Source organism: Lindgomyces ingoldianus (assembly GCF_010093535.1).
Source record: "Lindgomyces ingoldianus strain ATCC 200398 unplaced genomic scaffold BDR25scaffold_16, whole genome shotgun sequence".
In the NCBI taxonomy this organism is placed as follows: domain Eukaryota; kingdom Fungi; phylum Ascomycota; class Dothideomycetes; order Pleosporales; family Lindgomycetaceae; genus Lindgomyces; species Lindgomyces ingoldianus.
Window position 1 is genome coordinate 997151 of NW_022985177.1, and position 17298 is coordinate 1014448.

The 17298-nt window shown below is 42.1% G+C and overlaps 4 protein-coding genes across 4 annotated transcripts; 2 read left to right on the forward strand and 2 right to left on the reverse strand.

Moving 5' to 3' along the window:
- Nucleotides 1-2990: 2990 nt before the first annotated feature.
- On the reverse strand, nucleotides 2991-4028 carry BDR25DRAFT_314472 (FAD-binding domain-containing protein; the record flags this gene model as incomplete). Its single annotated transcript, XM_033691454.1, has 4 exons — nucleotides 2991-3193; nucleotides 3301-3439; nucleotides 3479-3712; nucleotides 4014-4028. 4 exons carry the CDS (start codon nucleotides 4026-4028, stop codon nucleotides 2991-2993), a joined length of 591 nt encoding a protein of 196 aa, XP_033547646.1.
- Nucleotides 4029-7876: 3848 nt separating this feature from the next.
- BDR25DRAFT_355292 (uncharacterized protein) lies at nucleotides 7877-8520 on the forward strand (the record flags this gene model as incomplete). Its single annotated transcript, XM_033695434.1, has 6 exons — nucleotides 7877-7969; nucleotides 8002-8015; nucleotides 8048-8096; nucleotides 8177-8247; nucleotides 8278-8403; nucleotides 8463-8520. The coding sequence occupies 6 exons, from the start codon at nucleotides 7877-7879 to the stop codon at nucleotides 8518-8520; spliced, it is 411 nt and encodes a 136-aa protein (XP_033547647.1).
- Nucleotides 8521-9799: 1279 nt separating this feature from the next.
- On the reverse strand, nucleotides 9800-11516 carry BDR25DRAFT_287024 (uncharacterized protein; the record flags this gene model as incomplete). Its single annotated transcript, XM_033688292.1, has 2 exons — nucleotides 10151-11516; nucleotides 9800-10095 (listed from the first exon to the last, which is right to left on the reverse strand). The coding sequence occupies exons 1-2, from the start codon at nucleotides 11502-11504 to the stop codon at nucleotides 9800-9802; spliced, it is 1650 nt and encodes a 549-aa protein (XP_033547648.1). The 5' UTR covers nucleotides 11505-11516.
- Nucleotides 11517-11806: 290 nt separating this feature from the next.
- BDR25DRAFT_287027 (uncharacterized protein) lies at nucleotides 11807-15375 on the forward strand (the record flags this gene model as incomplete). The annotated part of the gene is made up of 3 exons (XM_033688293.1): nucleotides 11807-12909; nucleotides 12957-13023; nucleotides 13078-15375. 3 exons carry the CDS (start codon nucleotides 11807-11809, stop codon nucleotides 15373-15375), a joined length of 3468 nt encoding a protein of 1155 aa, XP_033547649.1.
- Nucleotides 15376-17298: the final 1923 nt, after the last annotated feature.

A 17298-nucleotide genomic window follows, 5' to 3' on the forward strand; every position in this document is an offset into this window, starting at 1 on the left:
TTCCCTGCACAGTATGGTGCATATCTTCGTACGTGAACGGTGGGAGACATTCCTCCCCCGGTACATCACTTCGTCACCCTCCCATCTCCACGACCCGTCAGAAATATTTATTTACCGCATCTTTCTCGGGTTTTGCATACCCGACGACTCTGGTGAAAATAAGGGTTTTGAAACAAGCAACATCTCCCTCTCCGGCCCAAGAACCTGTCGAAGCGCCGTCCGACAACGATTATCTCTATCACTATCACATGCTTACCAACAAAGCCTTAGAATGCAATGGAAATTTTTCAAATCACCAAGACCCGTAGTCTTAGAGCTGAAAGTCCACGAAAACAATTCCTGCCCACTGATCTTAAGTATATGGACTCTTTGGAGAAATTCCTCCCATGCTAGCGAGTGATGACAATGGCAAAGCATGATCGTTCTAAACGGAACCCTATCTCTCGGCTCTTGCGATTATCGTCGAGGTCGAATAAGTCTATTAAGGACGCCTAGGCAGATCGGACAGAGGAGAGTATCAATCGATGAGCGGGTTGCGGAACTGGATTTATAGGGTGTGATTCACCGGCCCTAGAGACGCAAGCTCGAGGGTGGGTGCACTAACATATTCGGCGATTAGTAGGAGATAAGGATAGTAGGAATAGTAGCTGATTAAAGAAACCGGAGAAATCCCTAGCCTCTAATGTAACTATGAGATGGCTGTCTGAACGGCTTTGCGCGCATAGGCTTCTAATACGAGAGTGCGTAGTACAAGATCTTAACCCTAACCGTTGCCATTGCAACACTCGTCGTTAGAGTTCAACTCTTAACATTGCGTGGAGAAACTTCATCATTCCGCTCCAACAATTCCTCCTGTGGCAGCCTTCATTGTGCATGCACATCGCCGCGACTAGTCCTTTCCACCACATACGTATAATCTCTTTGCTCAATTCACAAACGATTCCCATCTTCTTCCCACCTTCGTTTTTCACACCTTCAACCGCTCCCTCATCGCCTCGCAAATTTAATATCGGCCGATATCACTCTGGAATCTGCCAAGTTTGCAATGGCCCGCTCTTGGTAATTAACATCCCGGCGGAAAAGAAATCTCGCTGGGGCGGCGACACTTCTCATAGTCCTACTCAAGAGAGCGAGAAGTAGCGGAGATGAGTTTGCAGCAGAAAATAGGTGTTTGAAGGGGAGACTACGAAATCCTGTGGCAAATACCGCCACCGACAAGCCTAATCAAAGCCTAAAGCATTCTTCTAAAATCAAAGTCTAAGAGCAGCAGTAGCCAGAACCTTTCTTCTTAGCCTCATACTATGAATTTATGGAGAGGGCAAACAGCCTTTTCTGAAAGATGGCGAAATAAGGCGGATGGTGTGGGAGATAACAGTCTCTCAGCTTCACGAGCGATATGATCAAGGGGTTTATTCGTAGTCTATGGGCTTAACTGAAGGTCTAGAGATAGGGCATTCACTTTAGGGTTTCAATTCGCACGTTCCCCGGCCGGCCGGGGCTTGGGTTGACATGAGGTCACGCATTCGCAGTGAACTGGCTTTGTCTTCGGAGAATGGCGGCGCCCTCAAGACTCATCATTCTTCTTGATCAGGGGACTTGGCCTGAAGGTTGACTTTGCTAGAACCATACAGCAGCCTAATTAGCTATGGGTCAATCGGCTTGGAACCGAGGTCTTGGGTGGAAGATGGACCGCTGGATTTGCCGTTAGAGCCTGCTGTTCAGAACCGTGATCAATGATCAAGGCGTTGGGGTGGGAAGGGAACCTGATTCTTCCCCTTCAACTCCCCGTGCTAGGCGGCTCTTTGGAATTACATTCGTTAATGTTGCGGAAAACGTTGATGGAGTGCAGGAGGTTAAAATAGCGAAGGAATCGCAGGTGTACCTCGAGATCTACCGTATGATGTGCTCTGTAACTAGCAATACTAGCTGGGCAAAAGATCTTTGACTGCAATCTAAACTAGCGTTAGGAAAGTGGACAGAAATTGAAGGCGGTCGTACTGTAGGTGCAGAACGACATGAAAAATGATTGGAATGACGGGTGCTAGTTCATACAGCACGTTGATATCTTAAGCATCACGAATAATCAAGACCCTATTTTAAGAGAAATTCTACGCCCTAATTTGTGGCGTGAAGTCAACATGTAGATCTCGAGAGTTAGCGCCTGCTAGGACCAAACCACCAACGCGCCAGCTGCAGCACTCCATCTACCCTCTCTATAGTGGCAACTTGAAACCACTCACAACTCTCTTTTGAGAGAAGCTGTGTGGGTCGTATTCCATGCTTACCTCCTATAAATTCTTCACGCTCTCCTCACCAAAGCTTCCAACAATCTTGTGGTCCTTGTACCGATAATTCATGAATAGATAGCGGTGGTCAATTCCCACACACTCTGCAAATTTGTCCAGCTTCTTTAGTTAACCCTGCACTGCTTCCTGAACTTTGCTATCATCTTCCTTCCCGTAATGCGTGATGTTAAAGAGGATGTTGACAAGTGGTCCATCTTTTGGGCTTAGACCCAGGGTATTGGGACCACGGTCTGCCGATGCTTGTAGAAATTCGATGGCAATAGATTGAAACACCAAAGCAAGTGCGAATCCCGGAGCATCCTTCAACATTTCCGCGCAAGTTCCCGACCACAACTGCTCCACTTAGCATGAACTCTTCGCTTAACCTCACTGTAGTTGTGAAGTGCCACGGCCTCGTTCTATCGTCATTATGGGTATTCTGCTATCGGAGAAGTCCTTCAACATACCCTCTCTTATCTTGCTAAACATCTGCGGTTCAATCTCACTTAGTTCTTTCAGACTCTTTCCTAAATTCGGCGGAGCCGTGCATGTGGGCTGTACAAAGCATCCCGTTAGTTGCGGTGAGTGAAAAACACTTGTTATCACCGCACTGCCCAAATCCCCGGGATCAGTCGATGTGAGAAAGGAGGTGAATTTACTGACGATGGCGGGCTAGGTGATTGCTGGAAGTGCAACTACACCGACCTAGAGAATGTCTCGTGAGAAAATGGGTAGTGTGATGTGGGTAACAATTCCAAAGTTGTTTGAGCTACCTTTAAGTGCTTGGAATAGACTAGGGTTGGTTTGTGCGTTGGCCTGCACAACTTCTCCGGAAGCAAGGACGACGGAGAAGTTGACTACGTTGTCGCACACGAAGTCTGTTTTGCGCGAAAAATAGGGCATTCCGCCTGCCGTGCATTAGCAAATATGGCGATATTGACAAGAGAGGGGAGAAGATGATAGGAAGAGGGGTCCAAACCTTCAACTGTCAAGCCGCTAACACAAGCATACCTACGCGATACCAATTTCCCATACATGTTTCCCCATTTCTCATATACTCCGATTGCTACCTTCTTGCTCTCCTCATCGATTTCGACCCCCTTAAAGTGCGCTAATCCAATAGTGATACCACCCTCGATATTCGCCGCATCACCCTATGATGTATGGCCACCACTTTTGACAGCGTCAGGTACGTCGGGAATAGACACAACTTGTCTAATGAAGCTACTTAGTTCCTCGACAGTTCTTGAGCGAGCGATGCAAGCGGGTTCAATCTCGCTCTCGAAAAGGGTAAAGCAACCGGCGTTGCTTGTCTTGTATTCTTCGGATTTCGGGGCAAGTATGATGTTAGGAAAAGTGGCGGAGAGCGTAGATACGTCTATGGTGCGAGAGTGGACGAGAGCGGGGGAATTAGGTGGTGGTTGGACCTAGGAGGGAAATAATTGCAAGGGAATGTGGTGAGAAAGGAAAGTAAAAGTCTGGATACACACTGTTCATCGCTTAGAAGCTATCGCTGGACTGAAAATCTTACTGTATGGGTTGCTAAGTTGCCCAATGTCTGAATTGAGGAAGGGAACTTGCATGTTTAAGGTACCTAGTACTGGGCCTAACCCTCAAGATAATGCTAGCATTTTCTTCTAGCATCCCCGGATTGTCTGTTGTATCCTGAGCTGGAAGTTGGGGAATAATTGAGGCTCCATCATGTGGAGTATCTCAATGCTCACACACCTGCATCCTAGACATGTTGCAAGGCTGTTCTGGAGCAAATTGAATGGATTTAGGGTCTGGCAGGGCGATAAAAGGGCGAGATAGCAGGGATAGTTGAAGACTGAGGACTGGAGGTCTTGTCTAACTGCATCGATACATGGCTGACCTGACGAAAAATGCTGTACTAAGCCTGATAGATTTTAGCTCGATTGGCATTAGCTTCAACAATCAAGCTCCACGTTCTTTCTCTTTCTTCGAGACCTAGATCCACCCTGCTCCCCACTCCCGTCATTGTCCATCTCATGTCATCTTTCGGATTCGAGCCAAACTTCATGCGGCTGCCGTCCGTCCCTCATTTGATATATTGGTATCTAGGTATCCTACGCTCGCCGGCCGCGGTAGCCTCTTTCGATTCTAAAAGCTCGCATTGCTCCGCCCCTCAGATTGGTAAAGCCACATGAAGTAAGATATATTTTGTCGTTTCAGAAATTGTGGAGAGATGGCAGAAGCCGCTCTCGGAAACTTTGGAGATCTTAAGAACTACTTGAAACTTGTACCGCCTCCAACTAGAAAGGCTTCTACACAAGTCCTAGTCCCGCAAGCCAGCATTTTGTACTCGAAGAACTTTGGCGCCATCATTATGCATCCTCTTATCCTTTTCCTATCCTCTCAGGGGCGAGCACAAAGCCAATGGCACGTCGCGAAAACTCCCTACTCTTCGTCAACAACATCTCGCGATTGTCAACACTTAGCTTTGCCTATTGCAACAACATCCATATAGCTTCTTTTAAATTGTTTAGCTGTGACCCATGCCAGCACAAACATGTTGTCTTTAGGACCACTTCGAAGTAAACCAAGGGAAGACCTCAGTCTCGTGGCACATATCACGGCAGTCTTGTATGGGGACTGCCTACGCATGGGCAGCGTTCCCAACCGTACGTAATACGTTACGACTCGCCAAATCGATGGTTGTAACTTCTCAGATTGTGAGTACGTTTCAACGTAAGCATGACATTTAAGTCCACTTACAGAGCGTAACTGTTATAATTTACATTTCTTCTATGTTTTAATGTTTTATAAAAAGTTACGTTGTAACAGCTTATATATAGTCTACTAAGGATAATAATTTACTATAAACATAGTGCTAACATAGCTAGTTTTTCTATAGTTAAAGAGCCTTAATTATTAGGCTAAAAAGCTTATTTCTGTTATAGGTAATAGTTCTCCTACTACTGCTAAAGCTCCTCTTACAGTTGCAGCTTGTAGATAGGATAGATAAGAAGTTAAAGGTAATTTTATATAGTGTAAAATAGGCAAGCTGTCTAACTTATTTTTACTATGTAAAAGAATTAGCAAACAGAGGGCTATTATTCTTAGCTATAGTAACATCTTTGCAGTAACTATTATAGTATTACTGCAATTCTGTTATTTTCTACTGCTTTTTATATAAATAATTACTAGTAAAAAGGCTTATGTCTATAAAAAAAGTCTACTTAAAGCCCTTATTATAATACTTGCTACCTAGTAACTTATGTTGCGTAGATAGCAGTTGCTTATTATCCTTTGCCTCTGCCTCTACTTTAGTATTAATGTACTCTTAAAAAATAGCTCTTATTAAAGCCTTAGCTTTTTTATGCTATAAAAAGTACTTACGCTAGTAGTCTTTAAACTAAAAAAGACAAAGCTAAGAGTTAAAAATAGTTATAATATAATAATAAAATATAGGCAGCTTTATAATAAACTTCTTTTAGTATGTAAGCAACTTCTTTGTGCTAAATGCTATGCTAGATTTAAGGTAGTAATTATTACTCTTACTCTTAAGTTTATCCCCTATCTAGAGAAGCTTAGTATATAGGTGTTATAAGTTAATAACAGTTATCTATAAAGATCTATATAAGCCCTTACCCTTAAGGCGTTTTATTATAAAGTAAAAGACTTTAAGAAACTTATAAAAGTAATTAACATTTTTTTATTTATCTTTAGTAATAATTTTAGTAAAAGCAGCATTACTAAGAATAGTAGAGTTAGCGCTATTGTCCTTAGTGCCTCTCTGCTTATAAATAAACTTAGTAATAGTGTCCTTAAGCTTATAACAGCAGAGGAGCATAAGATAGACGCTGTGCTAGTGTACACTACTGTCTTATATAAGATTAAGGGTCCTAAAGCTTTAGAAAGGGTCCTTATTATTAAGAGTAGCTTAAAAAGTTATAAAGGCCTTCTAGCGTTTATGTAACACTAACACTGTGTTTATAAAGTTATAAAGCTTACCTATAACTTTATGCTAATAGTATAGTTTAAATTAATCCTAAGGAGCAGCTTAGGCTAGCGCTGCTTTAAAAGTGTTTATCTTTTTTCTATATATAACTGCCTTAACTACTAGCTAGATTGTATGACTAGCGCAGCGTATACAGTGCTTAGAGGTGAGAGGCCTTTTAAGATGTTATGTAAGGGCAGAGATAGTTTTATTATTATTATTTAATATATTATTAGCTACTAAATAATAAAATTTTAATATAATTTTAAAGTTATTAATAACCTTAATAATCTCCTTAGCTTAGTTTGCCTTTATATAGTTACTATATAAGTTGCAAAAGCTAATAAGTATGTTACAGTGCTAGTAGTTAACATCTATATTAGCATAAGTAAGTGTGTTGTTGTTAATTTTTATAGTGCTAAGGCGCTAAAATAATAAGCTAAAGTACACATACTAATAAAGTGCAACACTATACTTAGGAAGAAGAGGTAGTTTAGAGAAGTTTATATATTAACACTTAACATAATTTTGCTTTAGGCTATCTTTAGTATTGTTTAAATCTCTGCTCTCTAGTGTAGGCAGGCCTTATTTATGTAGAAAGAAAATGTAGTATCTAAAACTAAAAAAGCTGCAAGAAGATTAGCTTAGTTTTAAGTAAAAATACCCTAAAGTTCTACTAATAATGCTGTGTTAAAAGAAATGTTATAAAGAATAACCTAATTAATAACTACTACCTATAACACTTTCTCTTGCTACACGCTGTAAAAGATAATATATAACAAGCTAGTAACTTTATAAGTAGCTTTAAATAGACTTACTAAAATCTTTAGCGCGTTAAGTAAAAAACCTTTTTTAAAGACATTAATTCTATGTTTTTTTCTAAAGTAGCTTATAATATAAGTGTAACTATTAACTTTCTTCACCTTTTTATAAACGCCCTTAGTGTGGCACCTTTTATAGAGCTATAGCTTTACTTTAGAGCTGTTCTTTTTATTGTTGTACACTAAATCTACTCTATGCTGCTAAATCTAGAAGAGCTGCTAGTTCCTACAGAGCTAGCTCTTATGCTTTACACAATACCTAACTTTCTTAGGCCTTAGCTTCCTGTTTGCTAGCTAGAGGTTATCTTACTCTATAGTAAAAGCTACTCTGTTATTAAGACTAGTGTTAGCTAGGTACTCTTTTAAACAGGCATTAGACAGTGTACTACCTTAGAATAAAACTAGAAAGGAAGACAATAAGGCTTTTAACTTAGTAAGGCAACAAGAACTAGCATAATAAAATATGTTAGTTTACTAGGAAGAGCTAGCTCTAGAGGATCCTTAGGATAAAGCAGTACACCTACTATGCTAAAGGAATTAGGACATTTAGCTTATAGTAGGTAGAACAATAGATGTAGATAAATTAATAATAATTTACAGGCTAAAAAGCTAACTATTTACATAAAATAGCACACCTTACTTCTAGCCTCTGCTATAAGCGCTAATGTTTTACAAACCTTAGAGTTTTTACTTAATTATTACTCTAAGAATGTAACCTTAAACACGCTTCTAACGCAATCCTACATGTGTCTAATTAGGTCCTATTTTAGTAGGAAAAGTCGCCTTTTTAAGACGTACTACAGTCTGTAATGGGCGCTCCTCTAGTTATACGTTACAACTCATATCTCTCCTACGTTTTAACGGCTCACGTGACTGTTACGGGTCGTATACTACGACTCGTAGTACGTACGGTTGGGAACCCTGCGCATGGGAGCTAGGAAAGTCGTCGTATGGCACCTAGGGTGACGTATGTATCGTAGCCTTGATGTTTACGCGTTAATCACCGCTCGGCGATCCCAACGCCAAAAAGTGACTTTAAAAGCTACCAATTTCGGACCCTTAACCTAGAAAAGTCGCGGCTTTTTTTGGCCGCTAAAGCCTCCCAATAGAGGTCAGATTTGAGTCAACTACGTCTACGTTATGCCTGGAATTCTATTACGCGGCTTACAGGACCCAGAGAGTACGCTGTAAACTACTGACCATACTGCAGCTCGTTAAACGCGCTCGTCTGCATTACAGATTCAAGACTTGGGTGTGAGGGACATTTCGCTAAACTTCAGGGAAGACAACTGGGTAAGCTAACAGTTCGAAATTCCGACTCCGGTGGCGAGACACAGTAGTCTACTCAGGCGTCTTTATTTCAATTTGAACCTGAGGAACTAAAACGCGATCGAGGGTCCCGGGTGCGCGATTACAGGCGGCCCTTTTATCAAGTTCAAGAATTGTTCCTTAATACTGAACGCAACTTTTCTCAGTCCTGTAGAGCATCTACCTAGTTATATAGACTATTTAGTTAGTCTTAGAGCCCCTTTAGCTGATCTTAGAGTCCATTGGGTCGATCCTAACAATTTGAAATGAGGAAAGTTCTCCTTTTGTTGCAAATGGAAAGGTGGTGTATGCATGCAGCTATGTAGAAAGTTGATGAAGTGAAGTGTATTGATCTAAGTCCAAGTGCTCTGTTGCAGACTATTTATTTACACCTATGATGGCAGAGGCAGTGAGGGCCATGGTAATGGCTAAGGGGATATAGTGAAGGTAGTAGGAGCTATAGTAACAGCAGTATAGGCTGTTGAGGTAAGGGAAGGAAGGTTTCTGTAGCAGGAATGCGACACCTTTCGCCAAGGGGTGAGGAAGCCGAAATGTTATATATTAACAAGAACTTTGAAATGGATAGAGAGTGACTCTTTCGCTAGCTGTTGGCCTTTTATCGCACAGTTAGCTAGAGAGTTGATGGGTAGAGGACATACGAAGTTGCGAGGGGTTAATTAGGTGGTGGGAGCCAAACTAGGTTGATTGAACTATTATGTAAGCTCTGAGGAGCGAGACTTTTTAGTGTACTAAGCTGCGCTATTTTTAAATAAGTTACCATTGTGAATCAAGGACCTGAATTCACATGTGAGATAAAGTCACGTGCGACAACTTAACCTCACTCATCTCTTTGAGGGTGTATAGAACTAATCTAGCATTGTAATTAAATGATTTATTGTCTGATTTATAGAATTCAGTACCAGTGGTTCGTAATCTTGCACCATCCTTTCTTTGCTAATATCATATGGATAGCTACCAAATACCTACTAACCACCCCACCCCAATGTGCCCCCAGTATGACGAATATCCCCTGAGTTCCAAAAGAAATGAGAGGTACGTCGACTCCCCAACGAAAACAGCTTGCCCACGCATCATCGCTCTCTTAACAATCTAGGAGAACCATGCATAGGTAATTTTGAGTCCGGGAGGAACTGATGCCGAGATCGTTCTCAACAAAGGGGAATATCCAGGAGGATACCAGAGAGTAACACGCAGATACACTTTTCTGGCCCCGAGATAAGCCATTAATAGTTGATGTCTGCTCCAAACTACTTATAGGGAGTCTGAAAGAAGCAGGTAACCTATTGTCAGAACTACTTTAGCTGTATCTAAAGGCCTTGGCCTGAACCCCATCTACCCACCATACCTTACCATGCCATGTGGAATGATCTACTCTGATTTCCGACTAGATTCCGTTCGATCTTCTATACCGCTTTGGCCATTTCCGCTAGAGGCATTATAATTAGTTCACGGAACTTGCTTTGCAGCTGGGTATCTAGCTTGTCGTCTGCTGCCGTGGTGATATCGAAATCTCCAGTAATACAGCGCCTTACAATCTCTTTGAACTTGCCCCCGCAATGATATCCGAGCCTACGCTCCGCTTGTCGCAACAACTCCTTGCAGATTGCATCTGAGTTCTGCTTTACTACCTGAAAGTTGTTGTTCCCCATGGTTTCAGCCTTTTCCCAGAGGCCAATTTCCAGCAAGACGATTCCTAGAGCTAGTTTACTGTCAGGTACCAAAATTGCTGGCCAGAACAGAACGTGGAAACTTACCGTAAATGTCATGGTATTTGGTGAAGGGTTTCTTTGGAATACCCCACCTGTCCGGGTGCCTGTAGATGTTCTGTGAAAGGAGATTATCGTACGGCCCCGTGGAGAAATCGTCTTCAAGTCTACAAGCCTCGAAGCCTACAATAAAAGGATCTTCTAATTTGTCCACAACTTGGGTTTCAGATGCACGCGGGAAGAATAGAACATTCGAGCTGCGGAAGCCTTTATGTATCCATCCAACAGAGTGAAGCAGCGACATAGACTGCGCCAGCAGTTGGCAGAGACTGACCCTATCACCAAGGGATGGACGGGGAAATTTTTTGTCACCGTACAAAGAGAGGAGAGATTTCGGGGACTTTCCACGATTCTCTGGGACTCTGTAAACCAACTGAAACTCCTTCCTCGGAAAGCTTGAATCGATATACCCAAAACAGTGCAGTGCCCGAAACTCCGGATCCTTCTGCTGATTGAGCAGCCAGGCTATCTCGCCAAAGCGGCGCCGTAATGTGCGTGGCAGGAACCCGTCTTTATCTGGTTCGTAAGGTAGATATTCCACGAATACATCTTTGTCGTCATATCTTGAAAACCCGCGACACGCTTTGTCGAACCCCTTAACGGTCAATTGTGGAGTCGATAATTTCACATCTCCGGGAAGCCGCGAGTCATCTAGGAGTATCTTGCGCAGGCCCGCTTTCTGTGCGACACCAACCGCTTGTGCGTCAACGTCATCTTCCACGACTTGGAGATTGGAGCTCTTATCAAAGAAGGGGAGTGGCCACCAGCAATCTTCCAAAGTTTCGCGGATACGCTTCAACCAATCCTGAAACTGAGCAACAAGCTTGACAGCTCGCTTTTTCCCCCTCACTGACCACCACATCTTCTGAAGCTTGCCGGTTTTTGGATACAACACCCCCGAAAATACTTCTGACTCTGAACCCTTTTCGAATATGGTTTCCAATTCTTTTGAAGTCAAAATAGTAGGAAGACCTTGCTCCTCGTTCCGACTATCTGATAGTTCCTCTCTAGAGGGCTTTAGGTTGTATGAAACTTCGGTCACATAATATTCGAAGAGGAGTTGCGGTATTTCTCTTAGCATGGCCAGTAAAATTCGTTGCTTTTCTTCTGGAAGGTGCGCAAATGGCTTCCCATTAATGAAAGGGAACTTGTTGTCCTCGAATAAGACCTTCTGGAGGGAGTCGTATCTGCTTTTCTGTTGGCTCATTTTGAGACCCAAATCGTACGCGTCTTTCCCAAAATTGTTTGTATCTTGAATGAAGTCTAGGGTGCCATTGATGAGCTTGATTGTAGGCTCGATCAAAGCGATAGCGGCAAGAACTAGACCGGCTGTTGTAGCCATTCTTGACTAATGAAGATTTAGAGAATTTCCTTGTACAAGTGGAAGACATGAATTTTCACAAAGAGCAACTTAAATCATTTGACCCAACCGGGTGCTGACGTGGCAGCTCCGGTCTTGAATGTGGTGTACTCTTTACATTGATTGGATGCTCAAGAACAGCAAAAACAACTGTCCACCACCAAGCCTTGCAGCGCCACCTAAAATCCGAAAATGCCGCATTTCCGTAATACAGCCGGTACGATCTGACAATACTTCGGATTTCCTCCCTCCCTAAACTATGTGAAAGCCGCTAAGTGTTCTTCATGGACTCAACTCGATCCTTGGTCACTCTACTCTCCAATCTCTATGGAAACTTGTCATCAGTTCCTAAGTCTATTACATCAGAGGAACAATCTAGTGAAAAATTACTGAACTGGCCATCAATCTCCAACTTCCTCTCTGTCGTCACAAGTTCTGGCTTACGGCAATATGACCAAGGGCTATTCTTGTCCGGTCTTCACTCCGCCTCTCTTGGCGAAGGCCGCGATTATAGAGTAGATCTTTGCGAAGAGAGTGGTACCGGCAATCGACTCATCGTAAAACATGTCAAATTAGAGCCTCCGCCTCCTGGTACAGTAGAGCAAGCAAAAGATCCTGTTGTCCGGCGTTTCCGGAAAGTTCTCAAAGAGGTTAGGGTGATGTCGCATCCGCCTCTAAAGAACTGCAAGTATATTCTGGGCTTGTCAGGTTACGGTTGGGAATATGCTGATCAGGCCTACTTATCGCCATTTCTGGTTGTCGAGTACGCAAATCGGGGAACACTTCGGGACTTTTTCCGGTCAATGCCTTCAACGAGTTGGGAGCAAAAAAGAGCCATCTGTGAACAAATTGCACGCGGCCTTTTCGCGCTCCACTCCTCTGCGATCGTTCATGGAGACGTAAAAATGGAGAACATCCTGATATGTGAGGTTGCCCCTGAGGTTTTTTGTGCGAAAATAGCCGACTTTGGATCTTCCATTTTGGCCGTCGGAGAAAATGGTGTTCGTGATTATTGGGGCACTGAGCTTTACAACGCGCCAGAGCTTCGGAAAGGACAGCTTTACCACAAAGATAGGGATATCGTGGCAGAGAACCTGCTTTGGGCGTGCGATATCTACTCGTACGGCTTACTAGTATGGGAAGTCGTACGGAACGGACGGAACTTCTTTGCCGAGGAACGAGCTCAATCTGCGGTTGACGGAAATGAATATGGCCAAATTATTGACATCGCCCTAAAAGATTGTGACATGGAAAGGGAGGCCGGAGATTCAAGCCGGATCCTATTCAAGTTGCGGCGTGTTGTTGAGCATGCACTACATCTTCATCCGTCAGAGCGCTGGAAACCTGACGTGATCATCTCGGCCCTTGAAAATGTGAAGCAACAAGAGTAAGGTATATCATTTTGTAGAAAGTGAAAAGCTAACTCGTTTCAAGATCGCTTGTGTGCTATCCACTACATCTTCCCTCAAAGGACACAACACTTCGTCAGAGCCCCCGAGATGTAAATAGCACATGTGCTTGACCATTTCAAGAAGTTCTGCTGACTCTGGAATAGATCTTTTCCGACTTGGTTACCGAATTTTCGACGGACGAAGTGTCCGAATCAACTATCAGAATACCTCCGTGGGACATTCAAATGGCACTGGCATCTGGGATAAGACAACATACCGAGCAGCCGGATTCTGACGAAACGGGAAAGGCCGCATTAAACATGTCAATATTATATTTTCTAGGATTTGGAGTGGAGAGAGACATCGAAAGAGCGCTAAGTTTCATGAAATTAGCGAGTCAAAAAGGCTCAGTTGCAGCACGACACCTGGTCGCACGTCTTCACGCTGCATTCAACATCGATCTTGTAGAGGAATCTGTAGATGCTTTAGATTCTCCCTCCGAGGAGGATCAGGCTTCGATCATTATCAGCGCACTGAAGGAGACCACCTACTACACGCCATGGCATGAAGTAGATCTCGTTTCTCAGCGAAAGATGCTCCAGGCTTGTGATCACAGCGGTTTTGGGATCCACGAGCTAGCATACCTCGGCATTACCGATCGGCTAAATAAACTCCTAGTTAGTGGCACCAAAGACTGTCCAGACGACGTAGGACGAACGGCGCTCTACTTTGCCTGCTGGGGCGGCCATTTACCCGCGATCCAATCTTTACTTGCCCACGGGAGTGAAGCATGGAGAGGAGATAGAGATGGCTATACCCCCTTACATTTCATGATCATGCTTCCTCAGGAAGATGTTGTTGATGCAGTGGATAGCATTATGCGCTCTCCAAACGTAGACATCAACGCTTACGCTAGTGAGCCTCTAGAACTCCTGGAGGGTTGGATCGAGGTAGTAGGTGCTCCAATCCACTGGGCTATCGCGTCTAGGAATGAGACGCTGGTTATCGCACTTCTTCAGCATGGAGCTGATATCACTTCTTGGGATACAGAACGTTCTCCCATTCACCTTGCAGCTTCACTCCATCTATATGACATTCTGGAGATCCTTCTAAAACCGGCCTTTCTTCCATCAATTGAAGCCCTTCACCACATTCAATCGCCATTCTTCTCTTTGAATCGCAGCGACCCGATCTGGCGCACAGCCCTCCACGGAAAGATATGGAAGGAAGCTATCCAGCAAACGATCTCAATCCTTGCGCGGCACTGGGACGTCAACGAGATTTCGCACCCTGAATTCGGCCTGACTCCTCTTTCTAAGATTGCATACACCAATATTAGCGACGTTGACGTCGAAATAGCCGCTTGTCTCATCGCACACCCGGGTTGCACCCCAGATGTCCAGTCTTCAGGAATCACCGCCTTGCAAGCAGCCATCTTTGGCATACGTGGTGTTCCTGTGGCTTCACATGCCAAAATTGCCAAGTTAATTCTTGATGCAGGCTGCTCTGCTCGTAAGACCAGCTTAATGATCAAACCTGGATGGAACGCCCTCCACTGGGCCATTGCTCAGAACACAATTTCGGGGGTTGAAGCGATCCTGATGAGAGATAGAGACCTCTTGCATGTCGTCACCCAAGACGACTTAGCTGAATATCCGCTGCATCTCGCAACACTTGTTGGCTGTCCAATGCTCAAACTTTTATTGGATTTCGGGGCTAATCCAGCCTTGGAAACAAAATCAGGTCTCACTCCTTTAGGATCTTACCTCAGCGATCAGCGAGCCGAAACTCCAAACGAGATGTTGGACGCTCTACTGTCCGCCGCTAGAACGAACAATTATATTGTGTTCAAGCGTGACGAGGAGGACTGGACGGTTCTTCATTATACCGTCACACGTGCGTCAATCCTCTCCATGGAAGGAATCCAAGGGCAACTCCTTCTGCAGACTCTTTTGTCTAATCACCCAGATCTGATGCGAGAGCTGTTGGATGTTCGCACGAAGGCCGGCTGGACGCCATTACATCTCGCAGCGTATAATAGCGGATATGGTGCGGTACGACTGCTCTGTGAGTTCGGCGCGGATGTACTATTAGAGACAAGAAGTGGCGTGGATGCATTTAATATTGTTCTAGAGAGGGCAAGACACACGCCACCAAAATCATTGAGAGGGGAAGGTATGGAGATAAAGTGGATGAGGAGTGGATATAAAGCGGCGAAACTGCTAAAGAAGTATATGGCTGAGCGTGACTGCATAATAGACTTGACAAAGCTGCATCTTGCTGCCTACATGGGGTACTATGAGAAAGTTGTGAGGTTAGTGGAGAAGGGTATGAATCCAAGTATTACAGTCAGCGGCGAAACGCCTGCGCAGATGTTAGAAGGATCGCTGTGGAATGGAGAACCGGAGTTTAAAGAAAGAGCAAGGAGAATCTTGGATTTCCTTAAAAAGAAGGGGGGATAAATTTGTCTAGTAAGTCCTTGATTAAGTTATCTATACACTCTTTCGTAAAGTATAGAGTCAGTTAGAAACCCTCTATTGCTCCTCAGGCCTTTCAGGGCATTTTAATTCATTCTTTTGGATCTCGTTACTTTTCGACCAGCTTTTGTCTTATGGTCCCCGTCAGCTGTGCGAAACTGTGAAGCTTTTGGGAGCGCGGATACCTGAAGCTGAGTTAATTGCTAGGTAGGTGTATCTAGGGATATATGTGGGGGAGCAAGCTAGGCAGCATGTGACTTAAGCTCGGAGCGCTCCTTATCTGCAGAATCATACAGCGCGTTGATATTTTAGGCATCACAAATAATCAAGACCCTATTTTGAGAGAAATTTTGCGTCTTGATTCGTAGCGTGAAGTCAAGATGTAAATCTCGAGAGTTAGCCCCTGCTAGGACCAAATGTGAAGCTTGTGGGAGCATAGAGATGAAAGGCACTAAATTTGTTGCTAGAGGAGTGTACCTAGGGGTCTATATAGATGCAAGAAAAGGGGTAGGTCTTAGTAACATAAGACTATTGTGTAAACAGACAACTATTATATAAGCTATATACAGGAGCTATGCTAAACTACTATAAACACACTTCTTTAGCTTGAATAAAATAAATGTACAACGTACACTACAGGCAAGTTGTTTACACATCTAAGTTGCTTACTTTTACTAAGACTACACTAAACTACTTTTTTTACACTAATGCATTTCTAATAACACTACTTAGACATGTTAAAAAAATGTTAAAGCTTATACTTTAAGCTTTTAAATAAAACATAATACTTTTTAAGTAATACACTATAGCTATATATAAAATTTTTTAAAAAATAATAAATAACTAATATACTAAATAACTTTTATAAGTTAATTTTATAGCTAACTTATAAAAGCTAAGAAATAATAAAAAGTAAGTAATTATTAAGCATATACTTAAGCTATATATAAATTTTTTTTTAGCTAGTAGCTATAGCTAATATAGCAAATTCTTTACACACTAAGTATAATTTAGCTTATATTAGTATAAACTAGCTTACTATATTTATAAAGTATTATCTAAAGCTTAAAGTAAAGTTTAAGTATAACTATAACTATAACTATAAAAACTCTTTTATTAGAATTTTAAAGTAATTTAAAGCTAGTTTAGCCTTATAAAAAAATTAAAGTAAAGAATAGTATTTAAAATAATAACATATATAACTTTAATAAAATAAGCTTTAAAATAAGCTAAATATTTATTAACTATACTTATACTTAAAACTTTACTTTAAGCTTTAAATAATATTTTATAAATATACTAGGCTAGTTTATGCTAATATAGCTTAGATTATACTTAGTGTGTAAAGAATTAGCTATATTAGCTATAACTACTAGCTAAAAAAAAATTCTTATATATATAGCTTAAGTATATGCTTAATAATTACTTACTTTTTAGTATTACTTAGCTTTTATAAGTTAGCTATAAAATTAGCTTAAAAGTTATTTAATATGTTAGTTATTTATTATTGTCACGATTGTGCACGAGTAAGGTTATAGAGCTTCACGGAGGTCTAGTTTAATTACTACGTGAGGTATCATAGTAGGTACAAGACATTATGTAAGAAATAAGAAAGTTTAGAAAGAAATTAGTAATTAAATACTTAGCTTAAAAGTCTAAGCGCTTTAAGTATAAATTAAGCCTATTTTAAGTTTAGTTAGTGTTAAAGTAGTTTATGCTTAAGTTTATGTCTATGTTATATTGTGTTTATGTTAGACGTGCACTAATAATACTCTAGTACACGTCTAATATAGTTATGTCTAGGATCTAGAGAGGATACTGTAACAGTACCCCCCCCCTTATTAGGAAGGGAATCCTTTACATTAGTAGTTCTAGCATTAGGTTGTTTTTGTTAGAGTATAGGTTTAG